Consider the following 23157-nt stretch of genomic DNA (forward strand, 5'->3'; position numbering starts at 1 on the left):
GTCACGATTCCGTCCGTTTTGAAGCCTCTCGAGGCACCCGGTCGCGGGTCGAGAAAAACACGCGATTTATACCGGTTTAAGAGTTCGCGAGACCCTGATGGGCTTTTATCCGCGCCGCGTGCGAGTTGCATCAACTCTAAAAACGGTATATAAGGTATATAACGCGCAGGCAGGAAATGGTAACGCGAGGCGATGATGATTTGAAGAAAAGAAAAGAAAGGAAGAAGTCCGTTTCTTTGCGTCCGGACTTTGCGTCGTATATATTTCTGCGACAATCAAAGTCCACCGCGACCCGGTTCGCACGCACGCCACGGCGCTATCGCGAGGCCTGCTGCTGCTGCTGATGCAACCGCTACCGCGAAGCGGAAATCGACCGAAATAAACACGCGTGCGTGTAAAACGTGCGCGCGCGCGATAAAAAGCCGCGCTATAAGAGCAACGAGCGGAAGCACGGAGCCCCGAGCGCGCTATCATTTTTTTTTCTTTCCTATAATATGGAGGCGCGGAAAGGAGACGGCGAGAAATCGGCTATTACGGAATGCGAAACGCATAAAATGGGACAATGTTATAAAATCAGTGTATGACTCTTATCTCTAACATTAACATTGTCCTCCGTACCGTCAGATTGAAACGGAACTTTCTCATTCCGGTCTGCGTATCCGATATTACATATATTATTTAATTTTAACGCTGTGAAGTATAATTAAGACAAGAATAATCATCTGTTATATGTATCGCGTCTTAACGTAAATAGGCCAACCATAAATAACTCTTTTTTTTTGTTTATTTCACACCTACGCTACACCTTTTTCTTTCGTGTTTTTTTTTATCCTGATAAAAAGAAAGTTCTTACCGACGCGGCTAAAAATATCTCATCATTATCGACTCGTTAAAGCGACTCACTCAGCTCCAACTCATTTTGGCTCGTTGTTTTCGGCGTATCTGGGAATTCCCACCGAGCGCGGGATCCGCGATAACGCATGATAGCTTCCGGTATCGGTCGATAGCGTGTACGCGCGCACGCAACAAGATAATAACCGCGAGTCGTGATACAAATCCACGACCTCGGCTGGCATTGACGCCGGTGGCCGCGATAACGCGATCGCGATCGTGCCTGGATTCGCGTACGTAAAAAAAAAGGAAGAAAAAATGTCCCGATAAGAAAACGCCGACCTCGAAGATTAGGCCGCACGACTCCCGGTAACGTCGCCGGATATCGCGACGGTTTCCATTGGCGACCGTCGCTCGTTGGACCTCGATCGAAGGAACGAGACCTTGCCGCCGTATAAATACGGCGGCGTTACTCCGATTTACGCTCGATCCTAATCGGGCCGAGCGCTTTTTAAATCGATCCTCACGAGAGAGCCCGTATGTAATTAATAATAATAACTTTATTAAGTACATATCACAAGTTTATACGTTGCTACAAGGCTAAGAGAAAATAAAGATAAAAGAAATTAAATTGTAAAAATTAGATTAAGAAACTGTAGAGTTACTTAATCTTAGGGATATTCGATAGACAAGACGTCCCATTTACGTCTTTCATGCATAATAATTGTTAAACTAAAAATTATCGATTATTAAAAGAGTATACATTCTAAATTAAATTCCTTCCATTTAAATTCCATTTCGAGGAAACGTCCCAATTAATCTTGAGAGTCTCGCCTTCGCCATCTCGAGATCACCTTCGTGGAACCCGACCGTCCCGATTTTGTTTTACTGATTTTGCCCGAAAGAAAAAGTCGTCGCTCTACTTTTCGCGCGTGAAGAAAGCCGGTGTGCGATCCCAGAAATGGAACCGGGGCCGACGAAGGAGCGAGACTCGCGGAGACGTATACGTCTCGTCTCTAACGTCATCGACGAAGGCGCATGCAGTAGAACACGGCGTTCCGCATCGGTATATACTTAAACCGAAGCGGGGGACGAGAGGCGACCGATGCGATGCCCGTGCCAGAGAACGTCCCGTGCGTGCATGCGTCGCGCACCCGGGTTATTGCACCCTCGGTGCCATTCCTCGGGTGCCAAAAGCCCCGCCGGTTATCTCGGGTCTTGACGAATGGCCCGAATCCACAAGCTCCGGTCCCCGGTCGACCGGCGCGGTCGGGAAAAAAGCGTTCGAACGTACCTCGGCCTCGTGTTTCGTGTCTCCCCTCTTCGTCCACCGCCTCCTTATCGCGCAGCCCCCGCGTCCGGAGCGATCTCTCGCTCGTTTATTTACCGGTGATGTATAAGGCGGTGACTTAAACGAGACGAGGCGAGCCGAGAAGCTAAAGCTAAACGGCTGCCGATGAATGCCAGGCTAATTAACGCGAGGTCAAATCATATTTCGTCGAAATATCATCTCTGCCTATATATTTGCAGGCCTGAAGCGAGGCATTCCATCGCGAATTCAACGCCAATATCGCATCTCAATGGTTATTTTAAGTCGCGTCAGAGTCGCATCTTTTCTCAACAGATATAAAGGCCTTCTCTCTCTGAGATTTCTTTCTAAATAAAATCCAGTGTTAAATGGCGAATTTTACCACAAATCCGAGCGTCGTTAACCCTAGACAGACTCACTGGGGTCTACGGGACCCCACGCGAAATTCAAATTGAGCCCCTGCTTTAGGAAGGTTAGTTTTCATACCGAGACCCTAACCATAATTCAGTTTAGTCATCCGGCAATCGACCTCTGTGATTCAGCGAGTGCGTTAGATCCGTGCAGCAGCTGTGACCAAAAAAGAAAATCGTTTGGGGTCTCGTAGACCCCAGTGAGTCATTTACGCTCGACATTTACCACAGTAAAGTATATTTCAGATTTTTTGTAAAAATCGATAACGAAAAATTATACACTTTATAGCACTCCCCGGAAAATTCTACCCCTGTTTCATATATAATTGTTTAAAATTCGGTCAATTATTTCATTTTTGCTGTTCTTGCACAGCAACTGATTAAAACTTTGTAAAGTTTTTGTGGAGTTAATTTTACTGTTTCCATATACTTTTATAACTTTTGACTACCTTTCAAATAAATAATAATCGACAGAATCTGTTTTACTTTCCATTTCTTGCGATTTTTCCCATCCGATAGTTTTTCGTCATTTCCTCTACTTCAGACGTTCAAAGAAATATGTTTTTTTTAAGAAACGAAAAAGTCGCTTACATGCCCTTGAAGGTTGTCTATTCGTCTTTCAAAATCCGTTGGAAATTTTAAAATCGGTGAATTTTATGAAAAACTACAGCATTTTTAATAAAAATAGTCATTTCAGCCCAATTTTTGGTTCTTTTTCTTGTTTTTCGAAATTTTTTTATTGTTCCTTTTTTACTACCACAAATTGATGACTACTATCGTCTTCCCTATTAAACAACAAACAAAATTATCTATTACAAAGTTTTCTAAGAACATTCTGGAAATATTATACACGCGGTACAAGTTTGGGGTTTTTAAGACCCCAGTGAGTCATTCACGTATGAGAAAAATAAGTGAGTCTGTCTAGGGTTAAAAGTGGGATATTATTGTCCGTTCGACGAACGATCGAGCGTTCTCGTTACGCTTCTACGTTCCGCAACCGACATGGGAAGATTTTACGCTGCACGGGGTAACGCCTCGCTCTACCCACCCCTCGATCGCACTTGAGCAACGTGTCCGACCACGTTGGGAATCTTTAGACCAAGCGCTGTCGTTTTCCCTCGACGCGGCGAGCGGCCACGACGATTCCCATTGCGAAACGCCCGCGCCGCGGCGATATACCGGCACGTAGAATCGATGTACCGATCGGCAAACAAGAGCCGTGGAGGGGAAGGGAAGGAAAGGGAAAAAGGCGAAACTCCACGGCCTTGGCGAATATGCATCTTGCATCGATCACGAGATCGTTCGGGAGATATCGACTCGGGTGTATCCGCGAAATGGGTGTTGCTCGATACCGGCAGTTGTTCCACCTCCCACTGTTTCTCGATAAATTGAATGAATCCGATACTGTAATTAAAAATGATCCTCTTGCGATAGCTTCGCGTTAATTTATTCAGCCTAGCGTCAATCATTTCTGCGTTAGGAGAATAAAAATATCACTAAAACTCGTCCGAATATCTGAAAAATGATCAAAAATAAGAAACAAGATATTAACTCTCGACCGGCTTTGTCTAAAAAAAAAAAGCAAGTTCGTCAGAATAACTTGTAAAATTTTTTTCAAATAAATCTCTCGCATGCCTATTTCTGCATCCAGCATGAAATTTCATTGGGCATCGCTTGATTTCATCGACATTTCGACGAGATATAAAAAGACTGAATGACATGCGTCACCCGTCACGCGACTGCTTCAGAGTTAACAAAAAAAAAAAAAAATCCGAAATAAAAAATCAATAATCGGATTGGTGTCGAAAGTGATGCTCGATAATTTCGGAATATCGGCACTTACTTAAAACTTATTATTGACCGTCCGTTCGCTTCTCCTTTTGTATGCTAGAGTTGTGGCGATATTGCAGTCCGTCAATGATTTTGCAAATGTTAAGCGCGCGCGTCGCTCGCACACTCGAAATCGGAAACGATGTGTGTCCATTATTAATGTTTAAAGCGATTGCGAAAATGACGAGCGTCGAATAATTCCCACGTCGGCATTTATGCGAACGGCGCGTACGGCTCGTGCCGCGCGAATAAATTTCGCGGCAGATTGTCACGCAGGAAGATTAACAGGGCCTAATCCACGCATTAATTGTGCAATTGATTGCGTGATGATTTAGGGACAGCGCGATTATTTAATCGAATTGATCTCGAGATAATTACGTGAGAAAAACTGGTAATTATATCTACCTTATAGTGCTAGAATTATAAAAAAAATCCAGTTGTATGTAACTACACTTCAAATATTATATTATATTAAATTTAAATATTATATTTAATATATTATAATAAATCTATACATTAAAATTAAATTAAAATATTATAATTATGAATTCAATTATCTTTAACACAATATTATTTAATTATATAAAATATTATAATTTTAGATCTCCGTTTAAATGTATATCATGTCTATACTCCGTCCAACGAGAGATCACGGTTGATCAAACATAAATAACGATAGGGCACAGAGCCGCAACAAGGTGTTCGCGTTATAAATTATTTTATTTTTAATAGATATTTTCCAACACTATTAAAAATAAAAATAATTTAACGCGAACACCTTGTGCCCTATCGTTATATATGTTTGATCAATCATGATCTCTCGTTGGACGGAGTATAGTAATGAACATTCTTAATTATATCATAACTATTTATGTTTATCTTTTCTTAGTATTCCACGGTTGTGGGAACTGATGCTCTCTTCAGGTAAACTTTCTTATCGCGGTTATCGCTATAACGCCGTACATACACATGGCCGCTGGATTTTACAAAAATGATATCTTACGTACGCCTAGCTAGCTCGAAAACGGAGTTTCGCTTAGCCGACAGTTTGTCAACAACGCGTTATCTCCCCGTAATTCCTGAACTCGCTCGTCAACCGAGCCCGAAGCGCGCGCGCACGAGTCGACAAAACGGCGAGCGAGACCGGTATAATTTCGCTGAGTATAGATTTCGATGGCACGTGAAAATTTCCCCCTTTCCTCCACCCCGGTATCCCACGAAATTCGCGCCCAGCGCGCGGAAGCCGAGGAACGCGAGCGAGCGCGGTGCTCGTTACGCGGAGAGCGCGCGGTCGAGCGAGTTTAACGGGTTTTCGTTCAAGATCCCGATCCCCCGATCCGATCCAATGCGTGTCGCTGACCTTTACGCTCGGCGATAAAAAGGCAGCCGCCTCTTGCGCCGCGATAACGTTGTCCGTCATCGCGATATTTAGAATCGGAACTCGGGGGGACGAGCGAGGGAGATCCGATACGAGCGTACCGGTGAACGTAACGCGAATGTTTCGCGCAACATCGGGTGTCCGCCTCGTCGTCTCGCCTTTATTCGTAGCGGTATACTCCCGGCTTTTTGTATTAAATTAAACTAACGGACACACACACATACTCTTGACGTAGTCGCAAAAACGTGGAGCGGGAAAAATGACACGGCGTTTCGTTTGGGAGGGCTTAGGACGTTCGATGACGGAATTCAGATATTTTTCAAGGTACGGCGGTTCTAAATTGCAATAACGAGGTAATGCGACAGTAGCGGGAGAAAGTGCGGTACCGTTGTCCGCGGATTACAATAAAGTGAGTAAATAATTCACCGCAGGCGTAAGCGCGTGCTCTGTTTAGTCCCACGTAACGCAAATGATTAAAGGATTTCGTAAAGACGTTTCTCAAAGCGAAAGAGTAGAACGATTCGGATCTTTCAGGCACTTCCTTCAAAGATCTTTTATACGTATAACATCGATACGGTTTTTAAAAATAAAAAACGTAGCGAGATATCGTGACGGCGTTCTAAATGTGTAATTAACGACTTTCGAATTCTGAAGCTCATCTAATTAATAAACGTGACGCGGCGCAAAGCTTACTGGCGACGGAAATGTCGCTTGGATAAGTTCGCGACACATATTTTCTCCCAAATTGTGGCAATTTTTTATTCTTTCAGGGATCACAGGACTCTGACAGAAGTAAAAATTAGTTTGAGAAGTTGTAAACAGTTGTAAATTAATAGGAGCATAAACATTCTGTTATGTCCATTTTATAACGATATCTTAGTATAAAATTAGATTTTATGGTGCATATGAACATCATTGCCCATTTCAATTCTGTTACACGATTCAAACCTTTATTAGTTTACAACTTTTTATAACTCCCCAAATTTTTCCTAATTTTTACTCCTGGAGCGCCAGGATCCTGCAACTCCTTAATGAGACCGAATCCAGTTCTCTCGCTACGACGCACATCAGCTGCGTGCGAATGGAGTTTATAAGTATGTGCCGCCGCCGGCGCGCCGCCGAGACGCGAAAAGCGATCTTACTCGCGAAATGCGACACGTGAGATTTTCATGCGCGGTAAAAAACGTATCTCTCTGCGAGACAAGGAGCGCCTCGGGAAAATCTATTCTTGGTATAAACGCCAGGAAAGTCAATAACCCGCGGCTTTCGGGAGGTGCCGTACATCTAGATATTTGCGCTCTGTACGCAATCACGCGTTTATATTAGCGTCAAACAAATGAACGTGCAATTTCCTCCTTATTGAATCGATAAAGAGAAAAAGAGAGAGAGAGAGAGAGAGAGAGAGAGTGCTTAAAATATTTGGCGAAGTGAACCTTTCTCGAAGTGAGACGAGCGTAAATAAGCGCGTGGTAGGCGCGATAGGGCCGGAGAACCCTCGTGTTATAGCGCCCGTTTATACTATAAATATTATCGTTCTGCTTCTCTGTCGCTATCGTTCACGCCCGCTGCTTCGGAGAGAGGTCAGGCGCGGAATATATTCGTGCGAACGGAACAAACACGTTTGTAATCGCGAGACGCTTTGTCCCGTTTGCTCAACGCTTTATGCCGCGCTCATTTCGCCAGTATATCGGAGTGTAATGTTACAGATAAATCTCGGCTTCCTTATGATACACGGATGCTTTATGCGGAACGTATATTCGACTTCAACGAACTCGATCTTTCCTTGGCGACAATTTGATCGCGATATGCCGTTACTTCGGTTTTCAGCATCAAATATCTCGACGTGGCTATCAAAAAGTTAAATCTCAAATTAAACATTCCATCAAAATAACACCTATTGTAATTAAACAAAGGGATCTGATTTTGTTTAACGAGATATTGATATTTGAAATATTATTTAAGTTAAATAATCGATATGTTTTTTAACGGTTTTAGCACGTTCTTTCTTTGTACTCGCTGTACTCGAAATAAAGCAATTACTCAAGCGTTTATTTTGGATTTGTCTCGCGTATATATTCCAGGTCAATTTACACAACCTTCATTAGCGGGGGTATTTTCAAGCGCTTAGCCTTAAATAATTCGCGTAAGTCCATTTTGGATAAATTAGACTTGTGTTTAAATACATTTTAAATTTGCTCGCTTTAAGTAAATTATATACCAGAGCTTACCCCCCCCCCCAAGTTTACGACAGTAAAAGTAATTTTCCGCTTCCTCATGTAACGGAATATTTTTAATCTTTCTTAACTTTTCTTATATATAAAATTACCGGACGCGCAGTTTCATTCCGGCGAGGCTGCTCTTTTTTAATAACATTTTTTCACACTTGCCGTACTTAAACTAATCCGATTATTTAGCCCGCGCTTTGGCAGAGAGAAGCAGAAAATAGACGTAGAAAGTGCGGATTAAAAATAGAAGCCTTATTAGGGCTTATAAATAACTCCACGATGTTTTAATGCGGTCGTACTCCTGCACGGCAGTATAATAATAAATCGGTCGCCGAAAGTATACTTGTGCAACTTTACGTTTCACGATATGAATACTTAGCGGTAATTTCGTAGAACGATCTTGAGAATAATAAAACGATCATTTAAATAATTACGATAAGAAAAGCTATAAATAAATGTGCTCGTTCTGAAAAATCGTGTCACTGTTTTTCTTCAAATCAAAAGTGCTTATACGCCTCTCTGTATTTATAATTTCAGCATCAAAAGTCCTCGAGGGAATTCCGATGCTCCTTTACAGAAAAAAAAGGAATTAAGCATTAGGCCGCGCCTCTCGACGATCGATAAGGCTATGCAGCAGCAGTTCGCGTGCAACGTCGCAAACAGATAGATGATTTCTTCAAGGATAGATTAACACGTGCAGCGATTGGATATGATGCGAGGGAAATCATTATTTCTCAAACGCGACTTAAATGCGAATCAAAGAAACGTTTACTTCCATCTTCTCCTCGGAAAAATCTTCAAGATTTAGTTGAATTGAAAAGAAATGTCGGAGCGCGGCACGTAAGACGTCTTCCATTGTTTTCTTTAAGAACTTAATAAATGTCTGTACGAGTAGGAATATCTAATGAGTAGATACAAATAATTTATAATAATTTATGACGCTGTATAGTCTTCTACGTATTTCTTTTTCAATATGTTACATAAATTGAAATATTATGAGCACGCGTGCATTTGTGCCGAGATTTGCATTATCGTATATAAACGTCCTCGAAAATCTTATAATACTTTTTCGTATTGACATGCGCTTTAATTCGTGTTGCTATAAATATTTCCGCGCAATCGATAGAAGGACACGCTTCTATCTAAAAATAAAGATAACCCGTGCTTTGCCGAGAAGGTTCGTGCGAAGAAAATGCTTCTGGACCACCGTCGCGCGGATGTAGGACGCCCGATACCACCTTGAAATCGCACGACGATACTGCTCCTCGCTTCCCACAAGGACCGAATTAACTCCCCGTTGCGTTTCGCCTCTGCGGATTCGGGCGGCGCGCGCGCGCGAGACAATCCGCGAAAGAGACGGCAGAGCACAGCTGCGAAATATTTTCTTTTTTTTTTATCACCGCGACCAGGGACATCAAGAGAGCGCGAGAGGCGGGGAGGATCGACCTTCTCCGCGTTCCTCATGCGCGAAATATCGCGCACCGGTCTCGCCACCCGCCGCCGCCCGCGCCGTCGTCGTCGTCGTCGCACTGGTCGCACTGGTCGCACATGGCGTGTAAACAGTGCTAGCCCACGCCTATGTGTGGGCTACGTAAATTAAGTTCTTGCGCTGGAACATGTGCGGACAATGCAAAATCGATTTTGACAACGCTCGCGATAGCCGGGCCTCTTTCCCACCCGTGTTTTCGACGCGAGGCTCTCGCGCCCAGAGAGAGGCGAGCTACGCTGAAATTATTTTTCAACGTTAAATATTTGCCGGAGATAAATGTTCGCAACTTGGATTTCGGGCCGTTTTACATTTCTCGGACGTTTTACACGCCGGAGATCGCACGGAGAGCGAGAGAGAGCGAGGATATTCGTGATATTCTATCGATACTCGAGTAGGTCGCAGGTGCTGGACGCTTCGCAGGGACAGCCTCGCGACGAACGGCCTACGGATTCTCTCCGTTCTTCGCGAACACCAGGTAATTAATTATGCAAGCGAAAAACTAATACAAGCGCTTATGCATGACAAAGAAATTCGACCGCCATCGCGGTTAAAAAATGCCTAATGACTCACGGGGACAATATTTATCCTTCGACAAATATACGACTACTCTCTTTGCTAAGTCACGTAATAAGTTTCGTGCTTATTCGTTGGCGAGTAGTTTATCACCCGGTCAATAGGTGCGATGTACCCGTTTGTAAACAGCTATTTACAGGTACAGGGGAGCGGGTATTTTGGGTATCACGCACGTGGGTCTCGATTGTCTTGGCTATTAGCCGGATACTCGTCAGGTACAGCGATCATCCGTTCTGAGAGCTCTAAAGCGCTCAACTAATCGACAGAGTATTTATATAAAATGATTCAACAAAGACAGAAATAAGGAGAAAAGAAATATGAATAGAAGAATAGCAACCAACTTTCAATTGTAAATATGATATGGAGTGTTTGGAGATTCCTGCCACATTTTCGTGCCAAAATGTCTGGTTTTAAACAATTGTTTTTTTTACCTTATAAAAACAGATAGAACTCGATTCTGTGCACAATTAATACTAAAATACTAAAAAATACAAGAAAATACAGGCAGCAAGCTGTACACAGAGCGGAGAGCGATTATTTGTATTTTTCTTCTCTTTCATATCTAAAGGTAAAAACTCTCTTCGAACTCAACGTCCACTAGAATGTAATAAAAATTTATGTCTACGGTGAAAGGGATAAAGCCGCATTAAGAAATTGCATTCCTCCCTTTTCTCTCGCAACGGATTATTCTCTCGCTTTTCTAGCTCGTTATTATATTATCTCGTTTTATTTTGCCCACAATTGACTCAGAGACGCAGCTTCTTGCGTAATGACAAAATATCGCGTCGTGGCTTACGCAGGCCTCCCTATAGTCCGCGCGAAAAGACGCTCGTGTAAGCGCAACGCGTAGACACAATACGTAGAAAAAAAAACCACGTAGACGTAATTTCATAGTCTTATGGCATAATCGTGCCACGCGTCGTCGTGCTCGGCTCGCATGATTACCGCGCGAGTGCATGCGCAACTCCGCGATACCTTGGTCAGCTGAATTATCACGAGTAGTAACACAAATAATGCAACATGCGTGTAAAGCAACGAAGAAAAAAATTTGTTGAGAAAAAAATCGAAGCACACGGTCCCATTAAAGACGTATAAAAAAAGAAAAATAACAGAAAGTATATGTATTCGTTTCGCCAATAATTAATAAACGAGAAAGACTCTATTTTTATATTCGACAACGTTTGGCTAATGTCGTGACAATTCGACCATTGGTTTTGGTCAGATTAATCGTCAAGACTTTTTCGACCGTTGGTCGTTCTAAATTGATTTAAACTTCGATACTTTGATAAGATTAAATCAATTTAGAAACGACCCAAAACCCATGGACCCAATCTGACCAAAACCAATGGTCGAATTGTCACATTAGCCGAACGTTATCGAATATAAAAATAGAAAATAAAAATAGTTGATAAGCAATCGGAATGCAATTTTTAGTCGGTCACCTCATAAAATTCCAGTCGTGCCACGTATGTTTAAATTTCCAAATGTAATAAATTTTCTATTTATTTCTTTGAAACGAGAATTTGTTATGTAATTCAATCAACCGTGCTATTTTTGATTTACAAAATCACAACTGAATAATTAGTATTTTATTAAATACAACATATTCTATACAATTCTATGAATGCGCGGTATCGACCTTTCGGTATTGACCAAAGTATTCACAATGAAATATTCTTTGCGCTTCGAGTCGTCGCGAATTATCAATCTAATATCAACGATAAGCAAAGATAATGTTCCCTCCCCGAGAGGCAGATATAATTTGCAATTTAAAAGCGGCTTGATTATATAGTCCGACGTGCTGCCGTTTTCCGAGCCTGTTTTGTCTCGCGTGGCGCGCTTTTCGTGTGGTGCGCGCTGCCACACGAAGGAAGTTAACGTGGCTTTTTAAATCCACACCGCAAACCGCCGAGGGGAGGCAATTCCGCTCCATCGATTATCCTTGTTTTCTCGAATTGGCGACCGGCCACAACTGATTCACTCGCCCGGCGCGTTCACTCGCCTCGCCTCGCGACTTTCCACGGATTGTCCCGGGGCCCCGCGAGCAAGCACGACCGATAAACATGTTTTCGCTCGCCGCGATCGCGAAAAATAACAGCGAACGAACTTATAGGCTCATTTCTCTGACACGTCAGTCGCTCTCCGTTCGAATTTCGCAGAAGTCGGCGATAAAAGCGGCACGTTTTAACGCCTTTCCGCGATTTCCCGGAATTTCTTCTCGCGCCGTCGCAAAATTATTCATTCTAGCGTAATAATAGCATGACGTAGCACTTGAGTGAGAATCATTGAGAATTTTGGAAGAGAAGAGTCTCTTCTTTCCACTCAAAATTGATTCTAACAAATTTTTCCAATCGCAAGTAAAATTGTGTTAATATTAATTCTATTTGGCTTTAATAATTTAATTAACTGTCAAATAATAATTTATTGTATAGCGCACTAATTACCGCGCCTGGCTCAATGTTATTTGATTTTATTCAAGAGAGCCTTATATATATTTTTTACTTATTGTTAATTGACTATATCGTAATTATTATTAAACAAATAAACGGCAGGTCTCCGAGAAGAAACTATCTTTCTCTCTTACGACACCCCCAGAGGCCAAAGAATTCACTCTTTAATATGGATACGGTGCCTCGATCGCGAAACAAAAAAAAAGAAAAAAGTCGTCGCTAATTGTTGTCCTTCTGCCATAAACGGCGAGAGCGAGCGCTTAAAGTCCGCTCCTTCTACGCGCACACGCGATGACTAACAGAAATCCCACAATGACACATTCGCACTTGACGGTGACGCAGAGCGCCGTATCGCGTGGATCGCGCTGTGAATTTTAACAGAAGTTCTCGTTTTACAAAAAAAAAAGAGAAAAAAAAAAACGAATTACTATCCGTCAAGCGCGAGAAAACGAGCGTAAGATCGGCCTGCAGTGTCTCAATCCGCGTCCTTCTATCGACAGCTCGAAACAATTCGCGGAGATCTCGCTTGTCTCTCGCCGAGGTAGAGGTGCACAAAAGATGGCCGTAGATACGGCGGCGGTTAATTAATATGCGAGATCACGAGGTAAGGAGGACAGTTCGCAGGGCAAAGACGAAACGGTAACGTAACCGACTATCGCAAGACACACACTTGCGTCACGTTATTTCGTGACGCAACGTGCCGCACGAGGCACTGAATGTCACACAATCGCGTTGACAATGTCGCGTTTTTACCGAAGGCTACTACCGCGGCAGTCGCGGATTATCGTGGCAGGTGTCGGCGTTAAAACTAATTAACGTCGCGCGCCCCCGAAAGTGAATTAGCGTGGCGAAATAGATCTGGAAAAACGGCGAGATGAAGGATTCTGCGGGAGGACGCGAGGCTGATCGACCGAACTATCACTCGCCGATCCGCGGTTAGCATTACCGGCACGCGTTTCAAAGAAGATAAAAAGCTGGAAAACACGGCGGTTCTTCAAGACTTTAAAACGAGTAACGTACAAACGTTGCTTTATCGGAAATATGCTTCCGAGATCTCCCGGGTTTCCTTTATTCGTCTGTTTAGACATTTCTCTTTGTACGCGCGACGCGGAAACATGTTTACAGTTTGAGGAGACGGATGAACTATCACACGACCGCGCGTGTACGTTGAGCTTTGGCTATGAATCACAAATCTCGAAGAGACTGGAGTTAAGGGTTAACAGAAATTCAAATTCGCTCATTTTCCCAAGCGTTGCCTAATACGCGTCGGTTTACGTTCTACGGTGTATTTCTTCATCTCATCTCTCGGCGATCTCTTTTTACCGTCATTGAACGAGAGAGGGAAAAACGCGAGCTGGAAATTTATAAAACAAGCAATCAGCCTCTATAAATAATTCTCGCATTCGTTCGCGCTATTTTCATTTGGTTAATGGAAATATCACAGGATGTATCGGATAGCATTACCCCGTTGATATTTCCGTTCTTTCCAGTAACCTTCTGATTTTATCAATCTTGCATAATGATGATGCAACGCAAAAGGCTGCAAAGTAAGGCATTAGGAAGTATATAAACATCACTTTTTCTCAAGCTTGCGAGTTTAGATTAGTTAGGAGGGTAAAAATATCAAAGGGGCAGGAAATATTGTGCCTCTCTCGCATTTCCGTTCGACTGATAATCAACTCGCACTTTACGTAACAATAAAGATCAATAAAGTATAATAATATATCTTCGCGAATCATTCGCGTCGCCAAAATCGCTGTTAATTCTATTCGATGCCGCATCAGGTGTTCTCCACTCGGTTTAACGAGTACGTGAATCCTCTAGTGTCCATTTATACCAATGTAGATTAACTTTAATCGCGGTTTAACTTGCTTTTCATCTTTTTCTAGTTCTTAAAATTAGAGAAAGATAAAAGGTGAGTTAAACTAAGATCACACAGTTAATCTGCGTTGGTAGAAACGGACACAAGTTTCAAAAAGGTCTTTCTTTAACAGCGTACATTCGTGTTTATCGAAAGTATTTTCTCAACGGCAGAGACGTGTCATACTCCCGCTATGATACTGCCCATGGCAACTGACACACGTACAGCTGTTCGTATCGCGAGGACACGCACGCACGCACGCACACGTGCGTCGCGTTGTTCGGAGGAGGAAAAAGATCCGGCGTGCTACCTGCGCCTGAAACTGCCCCGGCAGGCACAAAGAAACGAGCGGCGGCGAATAGTAGTGGCTCTCGGGAGAGCCGGGCCAAGGAACACTGCGGCGAAGAGAAGCGAAGAAAGAGAGAGAAAGAGAGAGAGAGAGAGAGAGAGAGAGGGAGGGAGGAGACGAAAGAGAGAAAGAGAGGGATCAACGACGGACGACGAGAGATCTCGAGGGAATTACGCGTGGCGGACCTGATCGAGGCACCGTAAGAAAACGAGGCAGAAGAAAAAATATCGAGGACCGAAAGTAAGCAAGCGAGAAAGAAAGAAAGAAGCGGATATCGACAATATGTTGCGCAGGGAATTACATATACGTATAATACATGTGATAAAAAAATTACATATAAAATACAATAAAATCATACATTAATATTATGTAATTCTTTTCTTTGTATTTTTCTTTCCCCTTTTCTTTCTTCATCACTTTGCGTGATTCTTCAACACAATATTTCTTAACGTTTAAATTTGATCGACTTATAACGACCGGAACATCGATTGTGAATAAATTTATAACGCGTTTATACCGTTTAACATTATTGATGTTGACAAAAAATTGCGTTGAGTCGGGAAAAAATACTACACGCGTGGATTAGAAAAAATTCTTGAATATAACAAAAATTCGTCTAAAAACCGAAACCTATAAGAGAGTTTGCACTGTCGGTGGGAATTTCGCGAAGCAATTAAAGAACAGGAGAAAAAAAACTGACCGGAAAAGCTTCTTCCTTTTTATCATCGTCGACCGCCTACTTTGCAAACGTGCTTTTTACAACTTTTATAAAAATACCGTCGCTTTATCTATCTTATTACTTTACGTCGATATCCTCGCGTTTGCTGTTATCATTACGATTGTATTTTCTCCCCTCTACGATTTCTGTTTAGTCACACGCATTCTGGCGGGTCTTACCACGAATAATAAAATAGATTCCTTTCTCCATCTTGCCTCCTCTCGCCGTCTCTTTCGTGTGTTTCGATCTCTTTCTTTCTCCTCCCCCCCCCTCTCTCTCTCTCTCTCTCTCTCTCTCGCTGCCTACCGCCGCAGATGGCTGTCACTGTTCCACTTTACGGGAGCGCGATTTCCCGAGATATCCTCTACCTACTATACTACTACACACCACCTCCGCCACCTCCTCCCGTCTCTCCCCCACCGTTTCTTTCTCGACTGCTCACCGCGGTATGCCAACCTTCCACTCCACCATATTTCTCTCGTGTACTCGCACGAAGCAGCGGCGGCAGGAGGTGGTGTAGTGGAGGTGGATGGATCCGCGCTGCGGCCCCCACGGACGCCTACGAGAGCATACACGTATACAGGCGGTTTCAGGAGGATAGGTCGATACTTCGGGGCAGCAACGCTGCCGCGGGGTTATCGGTATACTCGAAGCGAAACCGGGGGAGAACGGACCTCTCCCTCGGTCGGAATTTCCGGCGGAATCTTATTTATAAGTCGGCAAAACGTCATCACTCTTCCGGAGATTTTAAATAGCATCGCTATCTTGAAGTGAAGCGTATGAAATGTGTTGACAGAAGGTATGTGGAAGATGTACATGTGCGAAGAGACATTTTAACTGTATAAAGTATGGCTTGCATTTTAGGTCTGTTTCATTTTCGCACGCTTATCTCCTTTTATCGACTAGATTATCGTGGCAAATGTATCGGTATGCTATACGCGTGAATACTTAATAAATATATACGCGGCGATTTACGCGCGTTGAATATTATAAAATATCTGAAGTAACAAAAGATCGAGAAGAATAAGATATCTGCGTTGGGAAACTTGAGAAACTCCGCGACTGATAAGATAAACGGAATGGCGACGTTGTGCTATTGTGAAAAAAAATGTTCGAGGAGCTCGCGTGTCCAATTTCGAATAATCTTCTACAATCGCGCATCGCGATTTGATAATAAGGGCCTAGAGGCATCTCAAATTTAACGCTTCAGCATTCCGAGCTTATAGCGTTCCGAGCGATAATAATGAACGAATAAATTCGCAATTTTTACATTAAAACAGTAAACTAAGAAAACGATGAGATCGCCTTTTTCGTGTCTCGTCTGTAAATTCCTCGAACCAAAATGTCACTTTGTCTCGAAATATAATAATATCTAAGGATACCCAAGGAAAATATCTACCTAAAAATTAAGATAATAAAGTTATCCTTCTTTTTAATCTGATACGACGAATCAAAACACACCGAGCGGTTTTACATACAGATAATCCTAAAAATGTGGCCTAAAATAACACGACGCTTCGTTTCCTTTATCTCTTTCCGAAGCAATCGACTGCCGCGTCTGGGACACCCGGTATACCGTGCACACCGGGTGTATATGCACTTCGCCCCCCCTCTCTCTCTTTTCTTCCTCTTCCACCTCCTCTTCTCAGCGTCCAAAAGTGCACAGGCACGAAGGACGAGTCTGCACACGTTCGTTCTCTACCCGGGTCTCTATTCTGCCTTCCCTCCCTCCCTCTCATCCCCCTCTCGCTCTTTCGCTTCTTTCTTTACGGAGCCGGAGCATGGGGCGAGGTCCGATTCGAACGCACGTCGCGCTCGTGGGAAAAATAGAAGCGACAAGCAAGAGAGAGAGAGACACGCACCGCGTCGACCCCGGGCCTTCTGGGCGTCGCGGCGACGGATCTCTCCTTCGCCTCCACCTTCGGTGACGTTCCTACTCCGGATAATCGCCGCCCGACCGGGGAGGGCGACCGCGCTCACGAAAAACGAACGTCGGCGACGTGTGACGTGTGACGTCGCCGGATATCACGAACGTTTCAGCTGACCGACGATAATTCCTCGTGATTCATCCCGCGCCTTTGCGTTCCTTTGCGTTCCTTTCCGCCCGCCCGGCCTCCTGTGGTGCCGTCCTCTCTGCCTCGGTTCATCGAGTACTTACGCGTGTTTCTCGTCTCGTCTCGTTTCGTTTCCACGCGCGGAGAACGTGGACGAAGTCGACCGCGGTCGAGGGACGCGGGCGTTATTTCGTCCGATTGAGAGAGAAAAAAAAAAGAGAGAAAAAAAAGAAACGGGATAAGAGGCAAGACATGTCGCGATCTGTCTTTAAGAGAAAAAAAAAGTATGTGAAGCATTATGCAAACGGCGATGAAACAAGTGTATTGTACGCGTATTGTATTGCGTCGTCCTATAAATAATGCGGTACAAAAGGGAGCTTGATTTATTCTTCAGAACCGAAAGACTCTTATCGCCAGGGAACTGAAAACATTAGAATGGGGAAAAAGTTGTAGATAATAATGGGCAGTACATTTTGAAACCGGGAAGTATATTTAGAATGAAAATTAAACTGTAAAAGTTTAATGTAAAAGTTTCTGTTTTGTGTTTCAGGATATATCTTTAAAAGACCGTGTTATTTATTTATGGGATGGGATCCGATGCGTAAATCGTGTGACTTTTACCTCCACGTAGTGCGACTTTGCATACTTTTTTCCGCGTAACGTTGAATATTGTGCCACGTTTCCCCAGTACTTTTCCTGCGCGAGCTTCTCCTCCGGTCGGAGTGCGATCGTTGCCGACAATTGTCCCGATTTAGGAGCGGGGAGCGTAAAAAGGCGCAGTTTAGAGCCTCAGAGGTGCGATCGAGATCTCCGATCTATTCTCCATCGCGACTTTCTCTTCGAGTACCTTCTCGGACGAACTTTTGTCCTTTTTTTTTTGGCCTCGCTGAAAGCCCAAGAGCTTCATCGCGAGATACGATAAAACAGCGCGGTGAAGCAAGCCATGTGAAAAAAGGGCTGCGATCTTCAATCACACGCTTTTGTCAGTTGAATGTTAAATCAATCAATAAATCAATCTTTATTAACTTATTAGCCAATAAATGTGAAATCTTGATTTACAAAAAATAACTTACTCATACCGTACGCTTATTGTCGGTCACGATTATTACATCCGTGGCCTCCGTCATCTGTTTTTCTCTCCGCTCCGTTTTAAAACGCGAGGGCGATCCGAAGGATCCGCGATTCCGGATCCCCAGAGTTGTGTTCTTCGTCGCGACGGGCGAGCGGGGCGAGTATTGCCCCCCCTCCCCCCTTTGTCCCCGTCTCTACCTCAACCCGAAAGAGAAATTCTCGAAGGAAATCGCCGAAAAATCGCGTCGACAGAATCCCCGACGAAAGGGGGGAAGGGGAAGAGGGAAGGGAGGGGGGAGAGGGAAGAATAAGAAAACCTTCACTCACCTCTCGCGATGCAGCAGGCAGATGCGCTCCTTGGCGACCTTCAGCTTCTTGGAGATGATCTTCTTGAGATTCTCCACGGTGTCGTTGCGGTCCACCGCGAGCTCGAACTGGCCGCCGGTGGTCGGCGTGATGCACACGGTGATCTCGTCCCGGTCGGCGGCCGCGGCCACGCAGCCACACCCCGGCTGCGGGGCCGGCGGCAGCTGCGGCTGCGGATGCGGCGGCGGCGTCAGCGGCTGCGACGACGACGACGTCGTCGTCATCGTCGGGCAGGAGGTAGTAACAGCATCAACGGCGGCGCGGGGTTCCGGGGACGCGGCCCTTATCGAGCCCCGGTTATCGCGGCGGCACTCGACGGCGGCGTCGCCCGTGGTAGGGGCGGCGGGGGCGGCACTCGCGTCGTCATCGTCGATCGTCCGCATCTTCGAGGCGGCGGCGGCGGCGTCGTCCGCGCTCTCGCTTCCCATCGCCGCTACGTCCGACGTTCGCGGCGGGCCCGCGGTGTCGTCCATCCTGCCACGGTGCCGAGGGGGGGGGGAGGGAACCTCTGCTAAACCCGTCGATCGAGCGGCACTGCACGCGCGCGAGGACGGTAACGAGGAAAAAGAACTTTCGACCCGCGCGCACACACGAGGACGAGGAACGTCGGTCGGCCGCGCTCCGCGCTCGCGACTACACTCTTTCCGCCGCTACGCGCTCGCGTGTACGTCTGCCGTCTCCCCCTCCTCCTCCTTCTCTTCTTTCTCCTTCTTCCGCTCCTTCTCTCTCCTCGCTCCGCTCGCCCGCCGTCGACTGCTTCTTCTTCTTCTTCTTCACCTTCCTCCCCCTCGCCCCGCTCGAGGGACCTCGCGCTCTTCTACGTGCCCGTCGTCGTTACCGCCGTCTATATGCATGCACCTGCACCTGTACTCCTCCGGCGCGTCCCGCCGCCTCCACCACACTGCTCTTCGCCGTCTTCCTCCCTTCTCGCCGCCCCCCCGCGCGCACAGCAGAGCGTCGGGCCGTCGGGCGAGCGAAGGCAGCCGGCACCCCGAGGAGAGCGGCCGCGCGCACGCGGCGAAGAGGTGGCGGCGGACAACAAGCGACCGTGGGAGGGGCGGGGAGTCACGCCGCGCGACGGCGAGAGACGGACGGGAATGAGGGGGGAGCTACGTTACGCGCGAGAGTGAGAGAGAGAGAGGAAAGCGGAATTCGTGGCGTCCGGCACGAGTGGCGTGCACGAGGAGATCCGGCACGGTGGCCGACGACGACGGCGACGGCGACGAACGCGATCGATAGCGACGCGCGATAAAGTATATTTTCCTCGGAGGCCTCGCTTAGCCTCGACAGAGAACACTGGTGGCCGCTTCGTTCCTCCTCCTCCTCCGCCTCCCGCTCCTCCTTCTCGACGGCACTGTGCGACACACACGTATGTGCATACATACAACGCGACGAGTCTTCTCCCCCCTCACCGCTTTCTCTCTGTCTCTCTCTGGCTTACAAGCGGCTGACTTCGGCGTTCCTTCCTTTCTTTCTTCTTTTCTCTCCGTCTGGCGTTTCTCCTACCTCGAGACCGTCCGTCTCTCCCTTTTTTCTCGTATATGTGTGTGCGTGTATCTCGCTGGCTTTCTCACGCGCTCGCGCACTCCACGTATATATTTCACGGCACGCACGTATACGCACGCACCCACGACGAGACGACCCACCCTCGAGCGCTCGAATCCTGCGACTAGCAACCGAACGAAAACCGGAGTCGCCCCGGAGCTTCTGCTAGATTCCCAGACCCCGGCGGTCGCCGTACCCGTTCCCCGTTCCACGAACGAATGCGCGCGGTCGAAGTGACGCGAGGCGAGCCGAGTCGAGCCGAGCGGCCGGTCGCCGCGGCCGAGCCGAGCCGACGCGAGCCGAGTTGCGCCGAGCGGCGATCGCCGCGATTTATCCGAATTAATTTTGTCCGGCCACTTTGATCGAACTCTATTAACTTATAAATTGACTTGTAAATTAACTTATGCTCGTCATATTTCGTTAACGCGGATAGAATAATTAATTTTTTATTGCTTGATATGTGATAAAAAAAGATTGGATCACAGAGATAACGAATTTATGTATCGTAGTTAAAAATTTTGCTTTAATGCCGATTTGTGGTTCAGTTAATCGCCGATTAATTTAATTTAATTTCTTTTCGCTATTGTTAATTTATCTTAAAGCTATTAGTTGCTGTTAAGCATTAATTTATTAATTACAGCAAGAACAGCGTCTTGAATGTTTTTCTAAAACGATTGTGCGAGTTTATTTTCCGTTTTCAAAAATTAATTTAAAAGTTTTTAATATGATATTTTGCAGCACGCATTTTTCTTATAAAACGATTTATATCTATATTTATAATAATTTATTTATATCTATATACATGTATGTTTAGATCAGTTTACATGTTCTTTTAAGCTGTTTTGGTAAAAATTAAATTAAACGATCTATCTAATTTTTTTATGTATGCTTCTTAAATTCTTATTTCTAGATTTTAGCACCAAAAAATTATCGAGTTATTGTCCGCACTTTTGGAAAATAAATTTGAAACTCAAGACCAAGCCATACATACAGGAAAATATGAGCAAAGGTAGAATTAAACTGCCAAACTGCTCAGTTTATAACGATCCATTACAAAGTGCTCTTCTTATAGCGACTCTTCTAAAATGGATATCAAAACTCTCAAGCTCCCCAAGCTTGACATTTAAATTCATTTTCCAAATGAGCGGACATTATAACTCGATAATTTTTTCCAAACTCAAGACCAAGCCATATATACATTTGTTCAAACCAAATTAATCCCGGCTTATGGAATAGTCATTGCTGCAGGAATACTAGAAAAAGCAGTGCTTAGCCCAAGATGCAATTTGTTTGCTGAATACCATGCCGATATAATGAGTAGGTCGTTTATGAATTTTGAAAGAACGTTGCAGATTGCCGACGAATTATGTGGATCTTCTTTGGGTAAAACATCAACTAAATTTTTTGCGTTTTGTCTTATTGTCAACACACACATATAAAATTTTGTTTTTTTTTTATTATAAATTTCCTTTTTTTATTTATTATATTCTTTTGTTATTATACTTAAAATCCTAGATGAACTAAATATATGCGTGCTTCCACGCAACATATCAACAAAATTAATAGATCATCCTGATGTTTATGTCGAGTAATTCAATTGGCGCAAGTGAAGAATATCAATCCGAATTGCTCGCTAAGTACATCTCAAACATGAGTTCAGAATATTATTTGATCACTAGCGGAAACTATAATTATATGTGGTTACACAAAAGTTTGAGTAGATTCTTGTACTACAACAAAATTATCAACCACAGTTCGATTATAAGTGCGGAAACAGAAGAATTTTTAGTAACGGAACCAAAACGCAATTTAATAAAAAAGGTAAAGTATTAATGATTACTCACACACGTACACACACACAAACACACATACACACACTGTGTTATTTTTTAAATTATATTACAGTTTGAAAAGTATCAACATAATTTAGAGACTTTAGTACCAAAATACTTGGGCAGGGTTTGTCCTAATACATATGAAGAATATGTTCCTTATGAATTAGGAACAATATTTTTCGAAAAAGTAGAACAACAAGTAGGACAAAGGGTAATCATTATATTCTAAGTAGTTTCATCAATAACTTTCTTTCTTTTTTATGAAGTAAGTGAATGTCTGTTATACAAACTGTCACACGAATAGTAGGTAACTGTAAAGTACTAACTGTCATACAAAGTAATTTATTTATTAGGAAGAAAAAGAGTATATTTCTCACTTTCGTCGAAATTTTTCTGGAAATTAAAATAAAACATTGAGGATAAAAGAGAATAGGAAGAAGAAATCATGATATTACGACCCAAATATTTGTTCTATGTTACAAGTAAAAAACAAAGAAAGTCGCGAATTTTATATACGTTGTATGATAATAGAAATTAGAAAAATTCCGAAAACTTAGACCTATAAATATATTTAAAAAAAATTTAGTGGAAGAAAAAAGTGTTGCATTATTTCCTAAAAGATACACCATAAAAAATAGAAAAAAAATATTCTAAATCAATCGACGATTTTTTGTATCAATAAAAATTTCCTATACTGTTCTCGACATCCTTATCTGATATAAATGGAATCCGAAAGAAACCTAAAAAATATTTGAATCAATCTTTAATTAATACAATTTTATATCTATATAAACATCTAAATAAAGATTTATGGAAATTGATGAAAATTGGATTCAAAATTACTAACTTCTAAATTTCTCGGG

General features: G+C 43.9%; 1 protein-coding gene across 2 annotated transcripts in view; it reads right to left on the bottom strand.

Moving 5' to 3' along the window:
* LOC139816569 (uncharacterized) overlaps positions 1-20682 on the bottom strand; it is a 35896-nt gene extending 15214 nt beyond the window's left edge. The window contains exon 1 of one of the 2 annotated variants that reach the window (XM_071784168.1): positions 18876-20682. In XM_071784168.1, coding sequence (XP_071640269.1) covers positions 18876-19387 — 512 coding nt within the window. In that variant the 5' untranslated portion in view covers positions 19388-20682. The remainder of the gene's footprint in view (positions 1-18875) is intronic. The other variant, XM_071784169.1, reaches the window with a different exon arrangement.
* Between the last annotated feature and the right edge of the window lie 2475 nt (positions 20683-23157).

Source organism: Temnothorax longispinosus, chromosome 7, assembly GCF_030848805.1.
Source record: "Temnothorax longispinosus isolate EJ_2023e chromosome 7, Tlon_JGU_v1, whole genome shotgun sequence".
NCBI classification, from domain to species: Eukaryota; Metazoa; Arthropoda; class Insecta; order Hymenoptera; family Formicidae; genus Temnothorax; species Temnothorax longispinosus.